Genomic DNA, 15,539 nt, shown 5'->3' with positions numbered 1-15,539 from the left:
AAAAAGAAAGAAATAATAATAATAAAAGCTGGGTGCAGTGGTTCACACCTGTAGTTCCAGTTAATGGGGAGACTGAGGTGGGAGAATCACTTAAAATCGGGAATTCGAGACCAGCCTGGGCAACATAGCGAGACTCTATATTTAAAAAAAACACAGACAAGTTTTGTTTTTTGTTTTTTTTAGACAGAGTCTTATTCTGTTGCCCAGGCTGGAATGCAGTGGCGCGATCTCGGCTCAGTGCAACCTCCGCCTCCCAGGTTCAAGTGATTCTCATGCCTCTACCTCCCAAATAGCTGGGATTACAGATACCCGCCACCACGCCTGGCTAATTTTTGTATTTTAGTAGAGACAGGGTTTTGCCAGGTTGGCCAGGCTGGTCTCAAACTCCTGACCTCAAGTGATCCACCCACCTTGGCCTTCCAAAGTGCTGAGATTAAAGGCATGAGCCACTGCACCCAGCCCACCCACACAAGTTTGTGAAGAGCCAAGGAATACATGGCAAGGTCTTGGACTGCCCAGCTAGGCTCTCACACAGCAGTGTGTCATGAATATTCATGAGTGAATAGAAATTCCTTCTGCTAGATCCCTGTAGGCTCCTCCTCCAGAGGCCCCAGGGCCCTGTCTGTCCCCAGATCTCCATCTAGTGGCTCAGAGAATGCTGCACTTCCCCACCACCCACAGGACCCATCACAGCTGTACTAGCTCTCAGTGAGGTCTGCTCTGAGCTAGACCTCACACAGACTCCAGTGTCCAAGTAGAACTCAGTCCCTAGGACAGACAGACAAGGCAGTCAGGGATTGAATGAAGCACTGAGGGAGGGGTATGTTGAGGTGCTTCAGGGAGGGTACTGCCAGCCAGTTCTCAACCACTGTCTGGCCCCCATTCTACCTCCAGACCTATGCCCTGGTGCCCCCCACTCTTCCTGGGCTGCGCCCTGTGGTTGTCACAGGGCCACCCTTCTTTATCCAGGGCTCCGCTGAGGGCCATCCTACTGACACCTTGACCCCGGGACTGGCCATTCCCTTACCCAGTTTTCCTCACAGTATTGGCACCAGGGTTATAGTGGTGGCTGAGAGGCAGGACTGACCTCAGGCCAGTAACCTCTGACTTAGAAGTTCCATCCCACCCAGGGATGTTGCAGAGAACTGGGAAAGTGACCGGAGCTTGAGCCTGAGCATCTGTAGAGTCAGGAGAGCATTTGGGGGTGAGGGGCTCCAGGCACTGCCTAGGGCAGACCCTTGATCCAGGCACCTCCCTGTGGCCCACATGCCTGGACTCCTCTCTCTCCTCAGAAACCCAAGGACTTGGACTTCGCCCAGCAGAAGCTGACCGATAAGAACCTGGGCTTCCAGATGCTGCAGAAGATGGGCTGGAAGGAGGGCCATGGCCTGGGCTCCCTCGGAAAGGGCATCCGGGAGCCAGTCAGCGTGTACGCAGCAGGCAGCCTGGGGTGGGAGTGGGTGGGGCCTCAGTCCTTCCACCTGCAGCCTGACCTTGTCTCCCTCATGCCCAAGATGACTTACAGCTGGCAGTTGATTTTTGTTTTTTAAACAAAAGGGGTCTTCAGATGAGAAGCTGATCATTTACATATGCAGGTGTTTACAGGGCTCCTTTCTGTCCTGGTGTAGATTTTTTAACCAGCTTGTTGGCCCTGGTCATTTTGTCCTCATTTGTTATCATCATAAAGCTAAGTGGTATTTCTGTGTAGTTTTGGCCTGGAACCACTTTTCCCATTCCCAGGAACCCATAGCCGGGCCAGCCAGGGTCCCGAACACAGGCCCAAAGTTTATTAAACCCCAATCGTAACATCCAGCAGGCATTTCATTTAATCCTGAGTTTAGTCCCTGCTGGGTAAGGCATTCCGAGGTAACCAGGGCCCTCTGGGCACCCCCTCAAAAGCCAGCTCTTCTTCGAGGGTGAGTACTCCTTGTTTCCACTGTGAGTCGTGTCTTGATTTTCCCTCTCTTTGATGTCTCAGTGTGTGTCCCAAACACCTGCATCTCGTGGAGTGTTTGTGCCCATGCCCAGTTCCTGGCATGCCAGGCCCTGGGCTCAGGTGCACAACTGACTCTCTTTTTCACTCCTTAGGGGAACCCCCTCGGAAGGGGAAGGGTTGGGTGCTGACGGGCAGGAGCACAAAGAAGACACATTCGATGTGTTCCGGCAGAGGATGATGCAGATGTACAGACACAAGCGGGCCAACAAATAGGTATGTTTACAGGCCAGTGCATAAGGCCCTCCGCCCTCACCGGCGTGCTGGTATGCAGAGAAATTCCCCCAACAAAGTTGATATTCCCTGTTCCCCCAAAAATGCCACACACAAAAAAATCACAAAATTCTGTGAGGTAAACAAAAGGGTCTCTGGATGCGGATATGCCCCATTCTTACCTTCCAGGTTTGCTGAAGGAGCAAACCTCATGTTGGCCAAGGGCAACTGCACGTGGCCTGCCTGGTGCCCTGGCTGTGAGCCCCTCGAGGCCTCTAGGCCAGGCTCCGTGAATGTGCGCGTGGAAATAGGCCACGCCTGTCTCTTCTCTTGCTCAAGTTTTCTCTCACAGATGAGGGTCACCTACCCCATAACATGACCAGCAAACGGACTGTTCCTAGTCCAGAGGGCCTTGCCATCATGCAAGTGGAAGGGCGACTGTGACAGCCACCACCACAGAGGATGGCAGTTAGCTGTGTCCCTTTGTGAGGGTCTTCAAATCCTTTTCCTTCTGCAGGGCCTTGGGCCTGTAAATATCCTCATCTTTCTACTCTTTTTTTTTAGTTGTCCCTCTCACCTAATTTCCAACTCAGTTTTGAACAAAATCGTTCTCTTCCTAAATAGATCAAAACCACTGATGAGAAAGATAAGCCTTGAAGCAGGAATTGCCCTTAAAACATCATCCCTGCCCTGGATCGGCCTGGAGCCAGTGCCCGAGTACGGTTTGGTGTGTACATGAAAACAAACGTCTCTGCAGTCTCTGGGGCGGAGGTTTCGCTGGCTTTTCTTTCTCTCAAAGAAAAAACATGCACCATTTTCAATGTGCTTTTGCCTCTCCTCTCTGTTCACATGCTTTTAGCAGCAAGTCCCCTCCAAATCTGTCTTGGTTCCCCTTCAGAAGGTGGCGCTGCCCCCGAAAGGCACCTCAGCCTGTGAGTGCTGAGGAACCAGCTCCTCTGGCTGGTTTTCCAGTTGGACTGGCCATTGCTCTCCAGAAGTGCTCTGTTAGCAAACGTGATGTGGAAACGATCACAGATGGTGTTTTCTCGTTGTTCTCCAGAATTTATACGGGGGAGACAAGTCGGTAATTACCAAGTCTGCGCTCGGGTACCAAAGCCCTGAAGCTCTCTGAACAGTTGCCATACTTGAGTTGATGAATGTGTTATTCATGATGTCTCATCTCTTCAGTGCATCTTGAGAGACTTAATGAAATTTTAGCAACAGTACAGAATAGCTCTATCAGGTGGGGAGTAATCATTAAACAGATGAAATCGGCCCCAGATTTACATGTCTCTTTAGAATCCACAGTGTAAGCAAACTACAGTTACAAAAGGATGGGGGTTGTAAACTCTCTGACACTCTGCACTTTTCTCACGTGTGACATCGTCAAGTGCTGTCTTATTACAGCCTTTTTAAGGAAAGGCAGGCTCCCTCTGGGGTGGGCTCTGCAGCTGCTCTATTTCCAGGCGTGTGATCGCTGCCACTCTACAGATTCCCCAGCAGTCTGCTGTGTGTAACTCCACTCAGTTCTCCACTCATTCTTCCTCGTGAAGCAGGAGCATTAAAGTTTTAAGTATGGGCAAAAATCTGGAAAACTTAGGATCCTCCTGACACCCTGGGATTAGGGGACACAGCAGTGGCTAGGGCATCAGCCACAGAACTGAGTGGGAAATGCCACTTGTATTGGCTGTAAAGAAATCCTGGCTTGCTTTAAGCCACAGACTTCCTAGGCTGTGGTCCGAGGTCCTTGTCTGCCTGGTCCCTGTCACCTTGCAGTGCCACCACCCCCAGGGGCTCTGCTTGCTTCCAGTGGCTTCTGTAGCTTTGGCAACTGGCAGATCTTTATGGCAGTAGAGGTGCCAGCATGGAGGATGGGGCTTGGGTTTATTACCCAACCCTCGAACGAACCAGCCTGTGGGGGCCTGGAGTAGAGCTGGTTTTGGGGAACCACAGGTGCGGGGGGTTCATCTTCTCCTTTCTCCTTCTCCTTTCCTGACTCCTCTGACAGCTTCCGTGTTGGCCGTGGGTCAGGTGAATGGATGGAGCTCCGAGCGAGGCTCGGCCCGCTGGCCCGAGCGAGGCACACACACCTACAGCATGGATCAAGCTCGCTCTCTCCAGCATCGCCCTGACCATTCCATGTGCTTTGTCCTAGCATGTTAATTCTTGACTTTCTCCACTTCATTTCACTAAAAAGTTAAATGCTTTAGGAATTTGTGGTGTGTGGCCACTGACCACCCCCCACCTCCTGCCGCTCCTCCAAGTTTGAGCTGAGATGGTTCTGTGAGTCCTTGGCAGGGGTCAGAGGGCACACCTCCTTGAACCTAGAAAGTTCCTACACTCTCAGAGGACGCCTCTCCTGTGGATTCAGCGCTGGGGCAGTGAAGGTGTCGGGAGCCAGCAGAGCACGGTGCGTGCTGCCAGCTGCCGGCCGGCCGGGATAGAGGAGATGCCACTGGCCCTCCGTGCCCCCAGCCCCTCCCTCTTAATCGAGGCTGCCCTTGCTGTCTGCAGAGGCCACTCTGCAGGATCCTCATGTCGCGCGTGACGTGTGGTGGCACAGCCGTGTCAAAGTCACAGTGTCTTTTCTGTCGTTCTAGTTCCAGGGTCACCCCCGAGAGGACAACAGGCATCTGGAAGTGCTCTCTCGCCACTCTGGGTGCTTACTGTCTCTGGCTTGTTTCCATCACTGGAAATCACTTAGAGAATTGTAGTGTTTTTGGTCCTTGATAAAGCCTAGAAGACATTCGTGATGTTACAAAATGGAAGTTTTCTTTTGTTTCTGTTTTTTAAGATCTAAGAAGTTGTGAATGTTGTTAATCATTTAGCCGTTGCAATAAATGTAGAGGAAATGCAGTGTGCCAGGGTCTCCATGGCTGTGTTTTTAAAATCAGATCAGTCACCAGCGCACGCAGATGGGAGTGCAGTGTAGAACCAGATGACGGCTGCCTCCCAGTACATGCCCTCCGCCGGCGTGGTGCTCCTCCCTCGGGCCCCTCCTGACTGGCTCACCCCACCCGAGGGACCTTGTGGCACTGTCACCAGGAAAGCCTGGAAGATGCCAGACAGCAGGAAGTGACCAAGCACCAGAGGGAGGGTGATTACCTTCTTGGGAGGCTGGGGAGGATAATTGGTACCGCCGAATACAGAAGCTGCCTTTGAGGGGTATCAGGGAAGTGGGAGCCATGCCCCTGCTGCCTACGACTCACCTGTGGCCACAGGGCTTTGCCCCATCATCCCAGGGCTGGATGGGATGGCAGTTCCAGCTACCAGAGTAAAACCATGGCCTGCCTGGGCCTCCCTCTGACTGAGGAGCTGCCTCTCTGTCATCGTCATACTCCCTGCTGTCCCTGGGTGCTACCAGCCTGCCCATGGTTCCTCTGCCAACAGCCCCTTGGCCCTCCAGGTGAGGAGGGGCGTGTAGAGGGCACAGCAGGGACCAAGCCAGCACCCAGGGGATCTGCAGGGGCCTCCGCCTGACCAAGGTGAGGAGGGGAGGAGCCAGACTGCACAGAGGGGGAAGGCGCTGTGCCCAGGGCAGGTGATGTAGGAAGGTCCCTGTGGGCAGCTTAGCGGGAGCCTTGAGACAAAGCCCTTAGGAAGCTGAGGCAAGACCTCCAACCTCACTTCTGCTGTGCCCCAGGGGAAGCTGTTTCCAGCCAACACCCTCACCCTGCCTTCATCTTAGCGATGTCTAATCACTAGCTTCAGTGGCACTCCCTGAGAAAGGCCAGAGCCTGCAGGGAAAATGTGGGGCTCACCTGCAGGGGGTGAGCAACTGCCAGGAATTTCTCTTCCATAGCGGAACCCCTCTTCCCCTAGCTCCTCTTAATACCGCCCTGAGGCCAGTCAGGGTGTTAGGAGACAGGAAAAGGGGTGGCCGTCAACCCAGGATGCCTGTCCTGGCGTTGACCCCAGGCAGGTCACTTGATCTCAGGCCTCAGTTTCCCCTCTGCAGACTGGGAAGGATCTCATTTGGAAGGTAAAATCTCCCCCGCTGCCTTGTACTAGATTGGTGCAAAAGTAATGGCAAAACCCGCAGTTTACTTTCCCACCAACCTAATAATTTAGGACTAACTGGAACCACAAGATTCCTCTCATGGCCTTTCTCCTCCCTGGTGCTTCCCTGGGGCAAGACAGGCAGAGGGCGCCAGTAGCAAAAACAAGGAGTGGCTTCAATCCAAGCCTTTGCAGTGCATGTATGCCCACGTACAGACATGCACGCATGCATGTTCAAGCAGCACCACGAGGACTTTTTCCTTGTAAAAGATGAAAAACCAAACCCAGATGTATGCAGAATGGAGCACAGAGGCTTTCTCCTCCCATAAGTCAAATGACAGGACACACCAAGGGTGCCACTCGCAGACAGCCATCCTCTCCCCACGGGCTGTCTCAGCAGTCTCCATGGCCCTTGGGAAAAGAGCAGGTGTTGGGTTGCCTTCGGAGGATATTCCACGTGCAAACGATCATAGGCACAATCGTGTTTTAGATAGAACCTTTAAAATGCAAATTATACTTCAAGTTCTATTCTGCTCCCTGCTTTTTTTCACTTAAAAAATTTCTGAGGCTGGGCACGGTGGCTCACGCCTGTAATCCCAGCACTTTGGGAGGCCGAGGCGGGCAGATCACCTGAGGTTGGGAGTTTAAGACCAGCCTGACCAACATGGAGAAACCCCATCTATACTAAAAATACAAAAATTAGCCAGGCGTGGTGACACATACCTGTAATCCCAGCTACTCGGGAGGCTGAGGCAGGAGAACCGCTTGAACCCCAGAGGCGGAGGTTTTGTTCAACAGAGATCACGCCACTGCACTCCAGCCTGGGCAACAAGAGTGACACCTAGTCTCAAAAAAAAGAAAAAAAAAAAATCTGAAGCTGTGTGTGGTAGCCCATGCTTGTAATCCCAGCTACTGGAGAGGCTAAGGTGGGAGGATACTTGAGTCCAGGACTGGAGGCTGTAGTGAGTTGAGATTACGCCACTGCACTCCAGCCTGGGCAACAAGAGTGACACCTAGTCTCAAAAAAAAGAAAAAAAAAAAATCTGAAGCTGTGTGTGGTAGCCCATGCTTGTAATCCCAGCTACTGGAGAGGCTAAGGTGGGAGGATACTTGAGTCCAGGACTGGAGGCTGTAGTGAGTTGAGATTACATCACAGTACTCTAGCCTGGGCAACCCTGTATCTAAGAATACAAACCTGAAATAAACTTACATATACATGTGTATATATGATGGTTTGTCATTTAGCTAACAGGGTCTCCACCCCTAGCCATTTGGGTTTTGGGCCCTACATCCTAGAATAGGCTTCTTTGTGGATAAAGTCCAGGAAATAGCATATGAGAACAAAGGGTCCTCCTGGGGGTCTCCTCACCTTGCTGCCTCCACACAGTTCATATGCCATCTAACTTTGGGGTGGCCCTGCTGATGCCCCAATTCCCTGGTTTCCCTGCCTCTTGGGGACAGTGGGGGCTGCAGTTCCTTCAGGTGTCTCCAGCAGGCACTGGCCCTTAGGCTGGGCTCCACTGCCAGCCTTACCCCCCAACCCCTGACCCCTTGGGATATGGACCTGACTGCTGACTCTCTCTACCTCTTCCAGGTCCCTCAACTCTGTCTCTGTTACCCACACCCTGTCACTGTCCCCACCTTAACAGTCCAGGAGCCTGTGGTAGTTTGGGGTCACCATGTTCCCTGAGGGGCCCGGCCAGGCCTCTCTCTCCCCTGTGTCCACATACTACCCCAGTGCCCACCCACGGTGGAGGGTGGTGTCTTGACGGCCAGAGATGTGCCAGCAACAGGGATGCTGTCACTGACCCTCTGCTCACAGTCAGTCCTCCCCCAGGTGGTCAAGCGGTGGGACCCTCCACGCCTCCATTTTCTCCAGTGAAATGCAGCCACCAGCTTGCAGGGTTAAATACATACGGTTACCCAGGACCTCTCTTAGAGGGTTCAGAGGGACTCGTCTTCTTACCGACTGATCTTTTCACATCCCACCCACTTGGGCCTCAGTTTTCCCTTGTGAGGATCCCCAAGCCCTTCTCAGCTCCCCCTGCCCACCCCTCCCGGGCCAGTCTGAGGGTGGGGTGGCCCCCAAACTCGACCACATTCCACAAAGGAGCTAACCAGGGAAAGAGGGATAAGTTGTCACGAAGTCCCCCCACCCCCATATGTTTGGGGGGGATTAATCCCCCCCAAGGGTTTGGGGGGGATTAATCCCCATCATATGTTTGGGAGATTAAGGGCTGGGCAGAGGTAGGAGCTGGGGATGATTGATGAATGCTGGGGCTGCAGCTTAGGCAACATAGCGAGACCCCACCTCTACAAAAAGAAATTTTTTATTAGCAGGGCATAATAGTCCCACCTGTAGTCCCAGCTACTCGGGAGGCTGAGGTTGGAGGATTGCTTGAGTCAAGGAGTTGGAGGCTGCAATGAGCTATGAATGCACCACTGCACCCCAGCCTGGACGACACAGCACGACCCTGTCGCCAACCCCCAGCACACACAAAAAAGAGAATTAAAGGAGCTCACAAAATTTCAACCTCAAGGCCCACAGCACAGACCATATACTGAGATAAATCTGATCGTCACTGGCCTCTCTGGACTCCAGTGCTCTCATCCAGGGAGGGTCAGCCCATTTCCCAATGGAAAAACTGAGGCCTGGTGCAGTCTGACTCCAGAGCTTGAATTCTAAACATCAGTATCTGGATTTCCAGCTGGTTTCATCTGACTTAGAAGCTCCCTATATATACACACTTGCGTACACATGGACACACCCTGTGCAACGCCATGTGTGCATGTGTGCACACATGCACATAGATACAGAGACACATGTACACGTGTGCACACACATACACATGCATAGGTCTACACACTGCTTCTTTTCCCCACGAAGTCCATACTCATGGCCCTGAGAACTTTAACACTCAGGAATTGCAGCTCTGTAATGACTGGCACTATCTACTTCCTTCACACCCCAGGAGGGGGACCTCACGAGCTGAGCTTTTCTTGGCTGGATTTTTCTCCAGCAATTCCTCAGGTTGGACTCACAGGAGCACCATCTCCCAGTTCCTGCAGCTCGTGGCCAGGTGTGAAAAGAAGAGCCTTAGCCTCGAGATTTCAGCTTCCACATCTTCATGACTTGCTTTTTCCAGGAGCAAAGCAAACCTTAAGAATTTGAATCCTCAGTCCTAACATGTCCTCTCTGTGCTGTGTGACCTGGGGCGGGTGATCCACCTCTCGGAGCATCAGCTTCCTCATTTGCAAATGGGGAGAACAGTAGCATCTACAGAAGGATGCTTAGGAGCAGCACCAGCGCACTGTGAGCTCAGATGTCGGCTGATCTGTTTCCATTGTTCTGCATCACTGGACCCAGTCCTTGAGGCATCCCATTGACTCACTCCTCCTCCTTAAAACAAAGGCCAGGCGCGGTGGCTCACGCCTGTAATCACAGCACTTTGGGAGGCCGAGGCGGGCAGATCACCTGAGGTCAGGAGTTCAAGACCAGCCTGGCCAACGTGGTGAAACCCTGTCTCTACGAAAAATAAGCCGGGTGCAGTGGTGCATGCCTTGTAATCCCAGCTACTCCGTAGGCTGAAGCAGGAGAATCACGTGAACCCAGGAGGCGGACGTTGCAGTGAGCCGAGATCGCATCACTGTACTCCAGCCTGGGCAACAAGAGCAAAACTCTGTCTCTAAATAAATAAATAAATGAAATGAAGTTTCCTGAGTCCTTACCTAGACCCCGTGACATGATGGAAGGGCCTTGACCCCAAGGTCCCGGTCACAACGAGTGACTTTGGAAAATTCACTTCACTCCTTAGGGACCCTAGCATGCTCATCTTAGAATAAAGATGCTCCAGGCTGGGTGCGGTGGCTCACACCTGTAATCCCAGCACTTGAGGAGGGAGAGGAAAGAGGTCTGCTCGAGGCCAGGAATTCAAGACCAGCCTGGGCAACATAACAAGACCTAATCTCTATTAAAATTTAAAAACAAAACAAAACAAAAAAAACTAGCCCGGCATGATGGCACACGCCTGTAGTCCCAGCTACTTGGGAGGCTGAGGAGGAAGGATCACTTGAGCCCGGGAGGTCAAGGCTGCAGTGAGCTGTGATCACACCACTGCACTCTAGCCTGGGTGACAGAGACCTTGTCTCAAAAAAAAAAAAAAAAAATCCAGTTGCAAAGTGTAGCATCGTTTTTGTAAAAATCTTGTACAATGTAGACAAGTCCCCCATATATGGCAATGCTGGGCTGTGTTTCAGCACAAAGATGGGTCTGCTCCAAACCGGCCACGTGGTAGGCCACGTGGGGTCCGGGCGGGGGTGCCACCCCCCCACCAACACCAGCCATGCGCCTCCTTGCAACCAGTTTGAAAGGAAAATCCACTGAAGAATGTTTAGAGGAAGTAAAAACAGCAAAGAACATGCTGGCAGCAATTGTCGGCCTTTGTTTCAGAGGCAGCTGTGGTCTTAGGAGAAAAAAGGATCAGATCTGAACCAAGACAGTTTCTTCCTGTGTCAAATGGGGAAATAAGCCTGGCTTCCTCCCATGGCCATTGTTCAAAGCCTGCTGTGAAAAACCCTCTGACATCTCCCTGGCAGAGGCTCTGATCAGCTTCTTACATCTGTCTGTTCACTCATTCATTCATTCATTCACCACACATTTTTATTTGTTGGTTTTTGTTTTGAGACAGGGTCTTACTCTGTCGCCCAGGCTGGAGTGTAGTGGTGCCACCTTGGCTTACTGCAACCTCCGCCTCCAGGATTCACGTGATCCTCCCACCTCAGCCTCCTGAGTAGCTGGGACTATGGGCACACGCCACCACACCCAGCTAATTTTTGTATTTTTTGGTAGAGAGGGGCTTTCGCCATTGTGTGGTGGCTCATGCTTATAATCCCAGCACTTTGGGAGGCCGAGGCAGATGGATCACTTGAGGTCAGGAGTTTAAGACCAGCCTGGGCAACATGGCAAAACTCCATTTCTACTAAAAATACAAAAATTAGCCAGGCATGGTGGTGCACACACATAGTTCCAGCTACTCGGGAGGCTGAAGCGGGAGGATCACTTGAACCCGGGAAGTGGAGGTTGCAGTGAGTTGAGATGGCGCCACTGCACTCCAGCCTGAGTGATAGAGTAAGGCCCTGTCTCAAAAACAAACAAAAAATTTATCATCATTATCATTATTATTTAAGACAGCATCTCACTCTGTAGCCCAGGCTGGAGTACAGTGGAATGATCATAGCTCTCTGCGGCCTTGACCTCCTGGGCTCAAATGATCATCCAGCGTTAGCCTCCTGAGTAGCTGGGACTACAGGCATGTATCACCATGCCTGGCCTGATTCACACCTTTTAAAAGAGCAGTCTGGAAGGGCAGGAATGAAAGCAGGTTCTGAACTGTTCCATCTATATCCCTCGGTTCCAGCCCCATTTAATGGCAGGCACCTGTGCAAGGTATCAGGGCTACCCTGGGCTGCTGGAGCACCCTTTGCCTGAATGCCCACTGGAACCAGAAGTGCCTGGAATTGACATTCCCCGGGGTAACCCTGACAGCTGAAGAGAGTTGTTATGCATAACTTAGCCAAAAGACACAGAGACATAGACCCCGTGTGCTGGCCAGCTATTTGGTAAAACAGCCATTCTCAGGTAGTTGTCTGAAATGTGGCCTTAGACAATGTTGTAGGCTCCATCTCAGCCCCGAGCCCCAGGGAGGTCACTTACAAGGAACCCAGAGCAAACCTGCCCTTTCTGGAAATGGCTTGGACATCCCCCCTGCCTACCCTAGAGCCTTTGACAGTTTCCCTGTTTCAGTCCAGAGATGTTCACCCTTTCCTTTCCAGCTTTCCACATTCTTGGCAGGTTGTTGCAAGAGGCAGAGATGTCTGGGCACAACTGTGTCCCTCAGAAAACCTTCTTCCCCTTCCCCTTCCCCTTTCTTCTCCTTCTCTTTCTCCTTCTCCTTCTTCTTCCTTCTTCTTCTTCTTTTTTGAGACGGAGTCTCACTCTGTTGCCCAGGCTGGTGGAGTATAGCAGCTCGATCTAGGCTCACTGCAACCCCCTGAAACCCCTACCTCCTAGTTTCAAGCAATTATTTTGCCTCAGCCTCCTAAGTAGCTAGGACTACAGGCATGCACCACCACACCTGGCTAATTTTTGTATTTTTAGTAGAGATGGGCTTTCACCATGTTGCTCAGGCTGGTCTTGAACTCCTGACCTCAGATGATCCAACCTCCTCTGCCTCCCAGAGTGTTGGGATTACAGGCATGAGCCACTGCGCCTGGCCATAAAACCTTCTTTTATCCAAGTCCAAGTAAGTAGGAGTCCAGGGTGGGCACCTGGGGGGCATCCTTGGATACCAATGGATATTTTATAGCACCAGGCAAAGGACACTTGGCACCTGCGCTCCTTTCACCTTTGGCAACCACAGCTCCCTTTACAGATGAGAAAACTGAGGCCCAGAGGCGTTGGTTAACAACTCTCTGGGGCAGGCAGGAGGGGCATCCAAGCCATTTCCAGAAAGGGCAGTTCTTAACCAGGGCTGGCCTTTAGCATTTTTTTTTTTTTTGGAGACAGAGTCTCACTCTGTCACCCAGGCTGGAGTGCGGTGGCACTGCAGCTTCAACCTCCCTGAGCTCAGGTGATCCTCCCATTTCAGCCTCCCAAGTAGCTGGGACTGCAGGCATGCACCACCATGCCTGGCTAATATATATATATATATTTTTTTTTTGTAAAGACAGAGTCTCGCCATGTTGCCCAGGCTGGTCATAAACTGCTGGACTCAAGTGATCCGCTTATTTCAGCCTCCCAAAGTGCTAAGATTATAGAGAGGAGCCACGGCAGCCAGCCTGGTCTTTGACTTTCTGTTTATCCTCATAGACAGCAAGGAGGGCAGCCTCAGTTTTCCAGTTTCTCTGCTCTTCTAATGAATGAAGCAACTGACATGTTTACAGTGCTGTCTCTGCAGCACTAAGGGCTGAATACTTGGGAACTCTTTGGGCTGCATACAGCCAAAAAGGGAATTAATTGGTGGATGGAATTGGAAATGGCACCTTCAGGATCAGCTGGATCAAGGCACTCAACCAAAACCACCAGGGTAGCTTCTCTCTCTATTTCTTGGCTTTGCTGTCCTTTGTTTCCAGGCAGGCAAGATGGTGGTCAGCAACTCTGAGCCTACCCTTACTGATTTAAGTAATATCACAAGAGCTCTGTTGTCTGATAGGGGTGGCACAGACACCAAGATTGTGTATTATCACCCCAGCCTGGGGCATATGCCTGTCTCTGAACCAATCACAGTGGCCAAAGGGCCACAATGCACTGATAGGCAGGGTTTTGTTGGCCTTCACTAAGAAGGGGGAAAGACCCTAAGCATGACAAGATGCTGTTCACAGAAGGACCAGGAAGAGCCCCTGCCAGTGGGCAGAACCAGGATGGGAACCCAGATCTTCACTCCTTAGCTATATTGGTCTCAGCTGCTTTCTTCATCTTTTTTTTTTTTTCTTTTGAGACAGAGTTTTGCTCTTGTTGCCCAGGCTGGAGTGCAATTGCATGATCTCGGCTCACAGCAACCTCCACATCACGAGTTCAAGTGATTCTCCTGCCTCAGCCTCCTGAGTAGCTGGGATTACAGGCACGCGCCACCATGCCTGGCTAATTTTGTGTTTTTAGTAGAGATGGGGTTTCTCCATGTTGGTCAGTCTGGTCTCCAACTCCTGACCTCAGGTGATCTGCCCGCCTCAGCCTCTCAAATTGCTGGGATTGAGATTACAGGCATGAGCCACCACACCTGGCCAGCTGCTTTCAGATGGGCACTTTCACCCCTTCAAACACCTTCCACTTCAAACTCACCATCAGTCAGGCTCAGTGGCTCATGCCTGTAATCCCAGCACTTTGGGAGGCCGAGGTAGGCAGATCATTTGAGGTAAGGAGTTCAAGACCAGCCTGGCCAACATGGTGAAACCCTGTCTCTACCCAAAAGTTAACTGGGCGTGCTAGCGCACGCCTGTAATCCCAGTTACTTGGGAGGCTGAAGCAGGATAATCACTTGAACCCGGGAGGCAGAGATTGCAGTGAGCCAACATTGCACCCCTGCACTCTAGCCTGAGCAAAAGGGCAAGACTCTGTCTCAAAAATAATAATAATAATCATAATCATAATCATAATCAGGCCCCCTGGGACCCTCCATCCCTTAATCCCAGTCTCTGCTCTGTCCCCTTCTCTAGGCCTCAATTTCCTCATCTGTAAAATGGGTCATCAGGAGCGTCTTGCACTCAGTAAACAGCCAAAGGTCACACTGGATTTACAGAAATTGAGATCCAGATTCAGAGAGCAAAGAGGCTGGGCTTGGTGGGTCACGCCTGTAATCCCAACGTTTTGGGAGGCCGAGTTGGGTGGATCACTTGAGGTCAGGAGTTTGAGACCAGCCTGGCCAACATGGCTAAAGGCTATCTTTACTAAAAGTACAAAAATTAGCCAGGAATGGTGACACGAGCTTGTAATCCTAGCTACTTGGGAGGCTGAGGCAGGAGAATCACTTGAACCCGGGAGGCGGAGGTTGCAGTGAGCTAAGATCATGCCGCTGTACTCCAGTCCGGGCAACTGACCCAGACTCCATCTCAAAAAAAAAAAAAAAAAGGAAGAAAAAGGGAAAACATAGAAGGCAAGTCTTTGTGGGAGGTCCTCAGTCAGGGCTGGCTTTCAACTTTCTGTTTATCCTCGCAGATGATGAGTTTGAGCAGCTCAAATGTTCCCATTTCTCCACCCTCCTAATGAATGAAGAGGCTGACATGCTGTTTTCAGTCCCGTCTTTGCAGCAGACGTGAACAGCTTCAGGAAAGAATTGGCCCGCATGAGTTAGGCCTGGTGCAGGCTGGCCTGTGAAGTGTCCACATATAAACATTCCTGCAGTTCATGCTGACAAAGGAGGATACGCTCATTTTCATTTTCATTTTGAAAATTAGAGCTATTTTATTATGTTGATTAAATTCCGTAAAGTCCAGCTCATGGTCAGCCCCCACCTTCAAGTTGGCAAACTCATATGCATCCCTCAAAACCGAACACCTACACCCCCTCCTCCATTCTTCAAAGGTTCATAAAATGCTACATCTCTCCCCTCTCTGTGCTATAAGGGAAGCATCCAGGCTGGGCGCGGTTGTTCACGCCTGTAATCCCAGCACTTTGGGAGGCCAAGGTGGGTGGATCACGAGGTCAGGAGTTTGAGACTAGCCTGACCAACATGGTGAAACCCCATCTGTACTAAAAATACAAAAATTAGCCAGGCATGGTGGCGCGCGCCTGTCATCCCAGCTACTCGGGATGCTGAGGCAGGAGAATCACTTGAACCCG

The 15,539-nt window shown here is 51.4% G+C and overlaps 1 protein-coding gene and 1 long non-coding RNA gene across 4 annotated transcripts in view; one reads left to right on the top strand and one right to left on the bottom strand.

Moving 5' to 3' along the window:
* The window catches only part of SUGP2 (SURP and G patch domain containing 2), a 52,075-nt gene extending 47,008 nt beyond the window's left edge, over positions 1–5,067 (top strand). For 2 of the 3 annotated variants that reach the window (XM_011925845.1, XM_011925843.1), the window contains 3 exons: positions 1,293–1,429; positions 2,089–2,209; positions 4,807–5,067. In XM_011925845.1, coding sequence (XP_011781235.1) covers positions 1,293–1,429; positions 2,089–2,209 — 258 coding nt within the window. In that variant the 3' untranslated portion in view covers positions 4,807–5,067. Of the gene's footprint in view, positions 1–1,292; positions 1,430–2,088; positions 3,489–4,806 lie in introns of those variants that run through there. The other variant, XM_011925844.1, reaches the window with a different exon arrangement.
* The window catches only part of LOC105500364, a 34,710-nt gene continuing 22,613 nt past the window's right edge, over positions 3,443–15,539 (bottom strand). Inside the window, exon 3 of the long non-coding RNA XR_001000020.1 lies at positions 3,443–3,914. This is a non-coding gene — a long non-coding RNA (uncharacterized LOC105500364). The remainder of the gene's footprint in view (positions 3,915–15,539) is intronic.

Source organism: Colobus angolensis, unplaced genomic scaffold (assembly GCF_000951035.1).
Source record: "Colobus angolensis palliatus isolate OR3802 unplaced genomic scaffold, Cang.pa_1.0 Scaffold66, whole genome shotgun sequence".
NCBI lineage: Eukaryota > Metazoa > Chordata > Mammalia > Primates > Cercopithecidae > Colobus > Colobus angolensis.
Note: the sequence above shows the minus strand (reverse complement) of the source record. Positions and strands in the feature narration are given on the sequence as shown.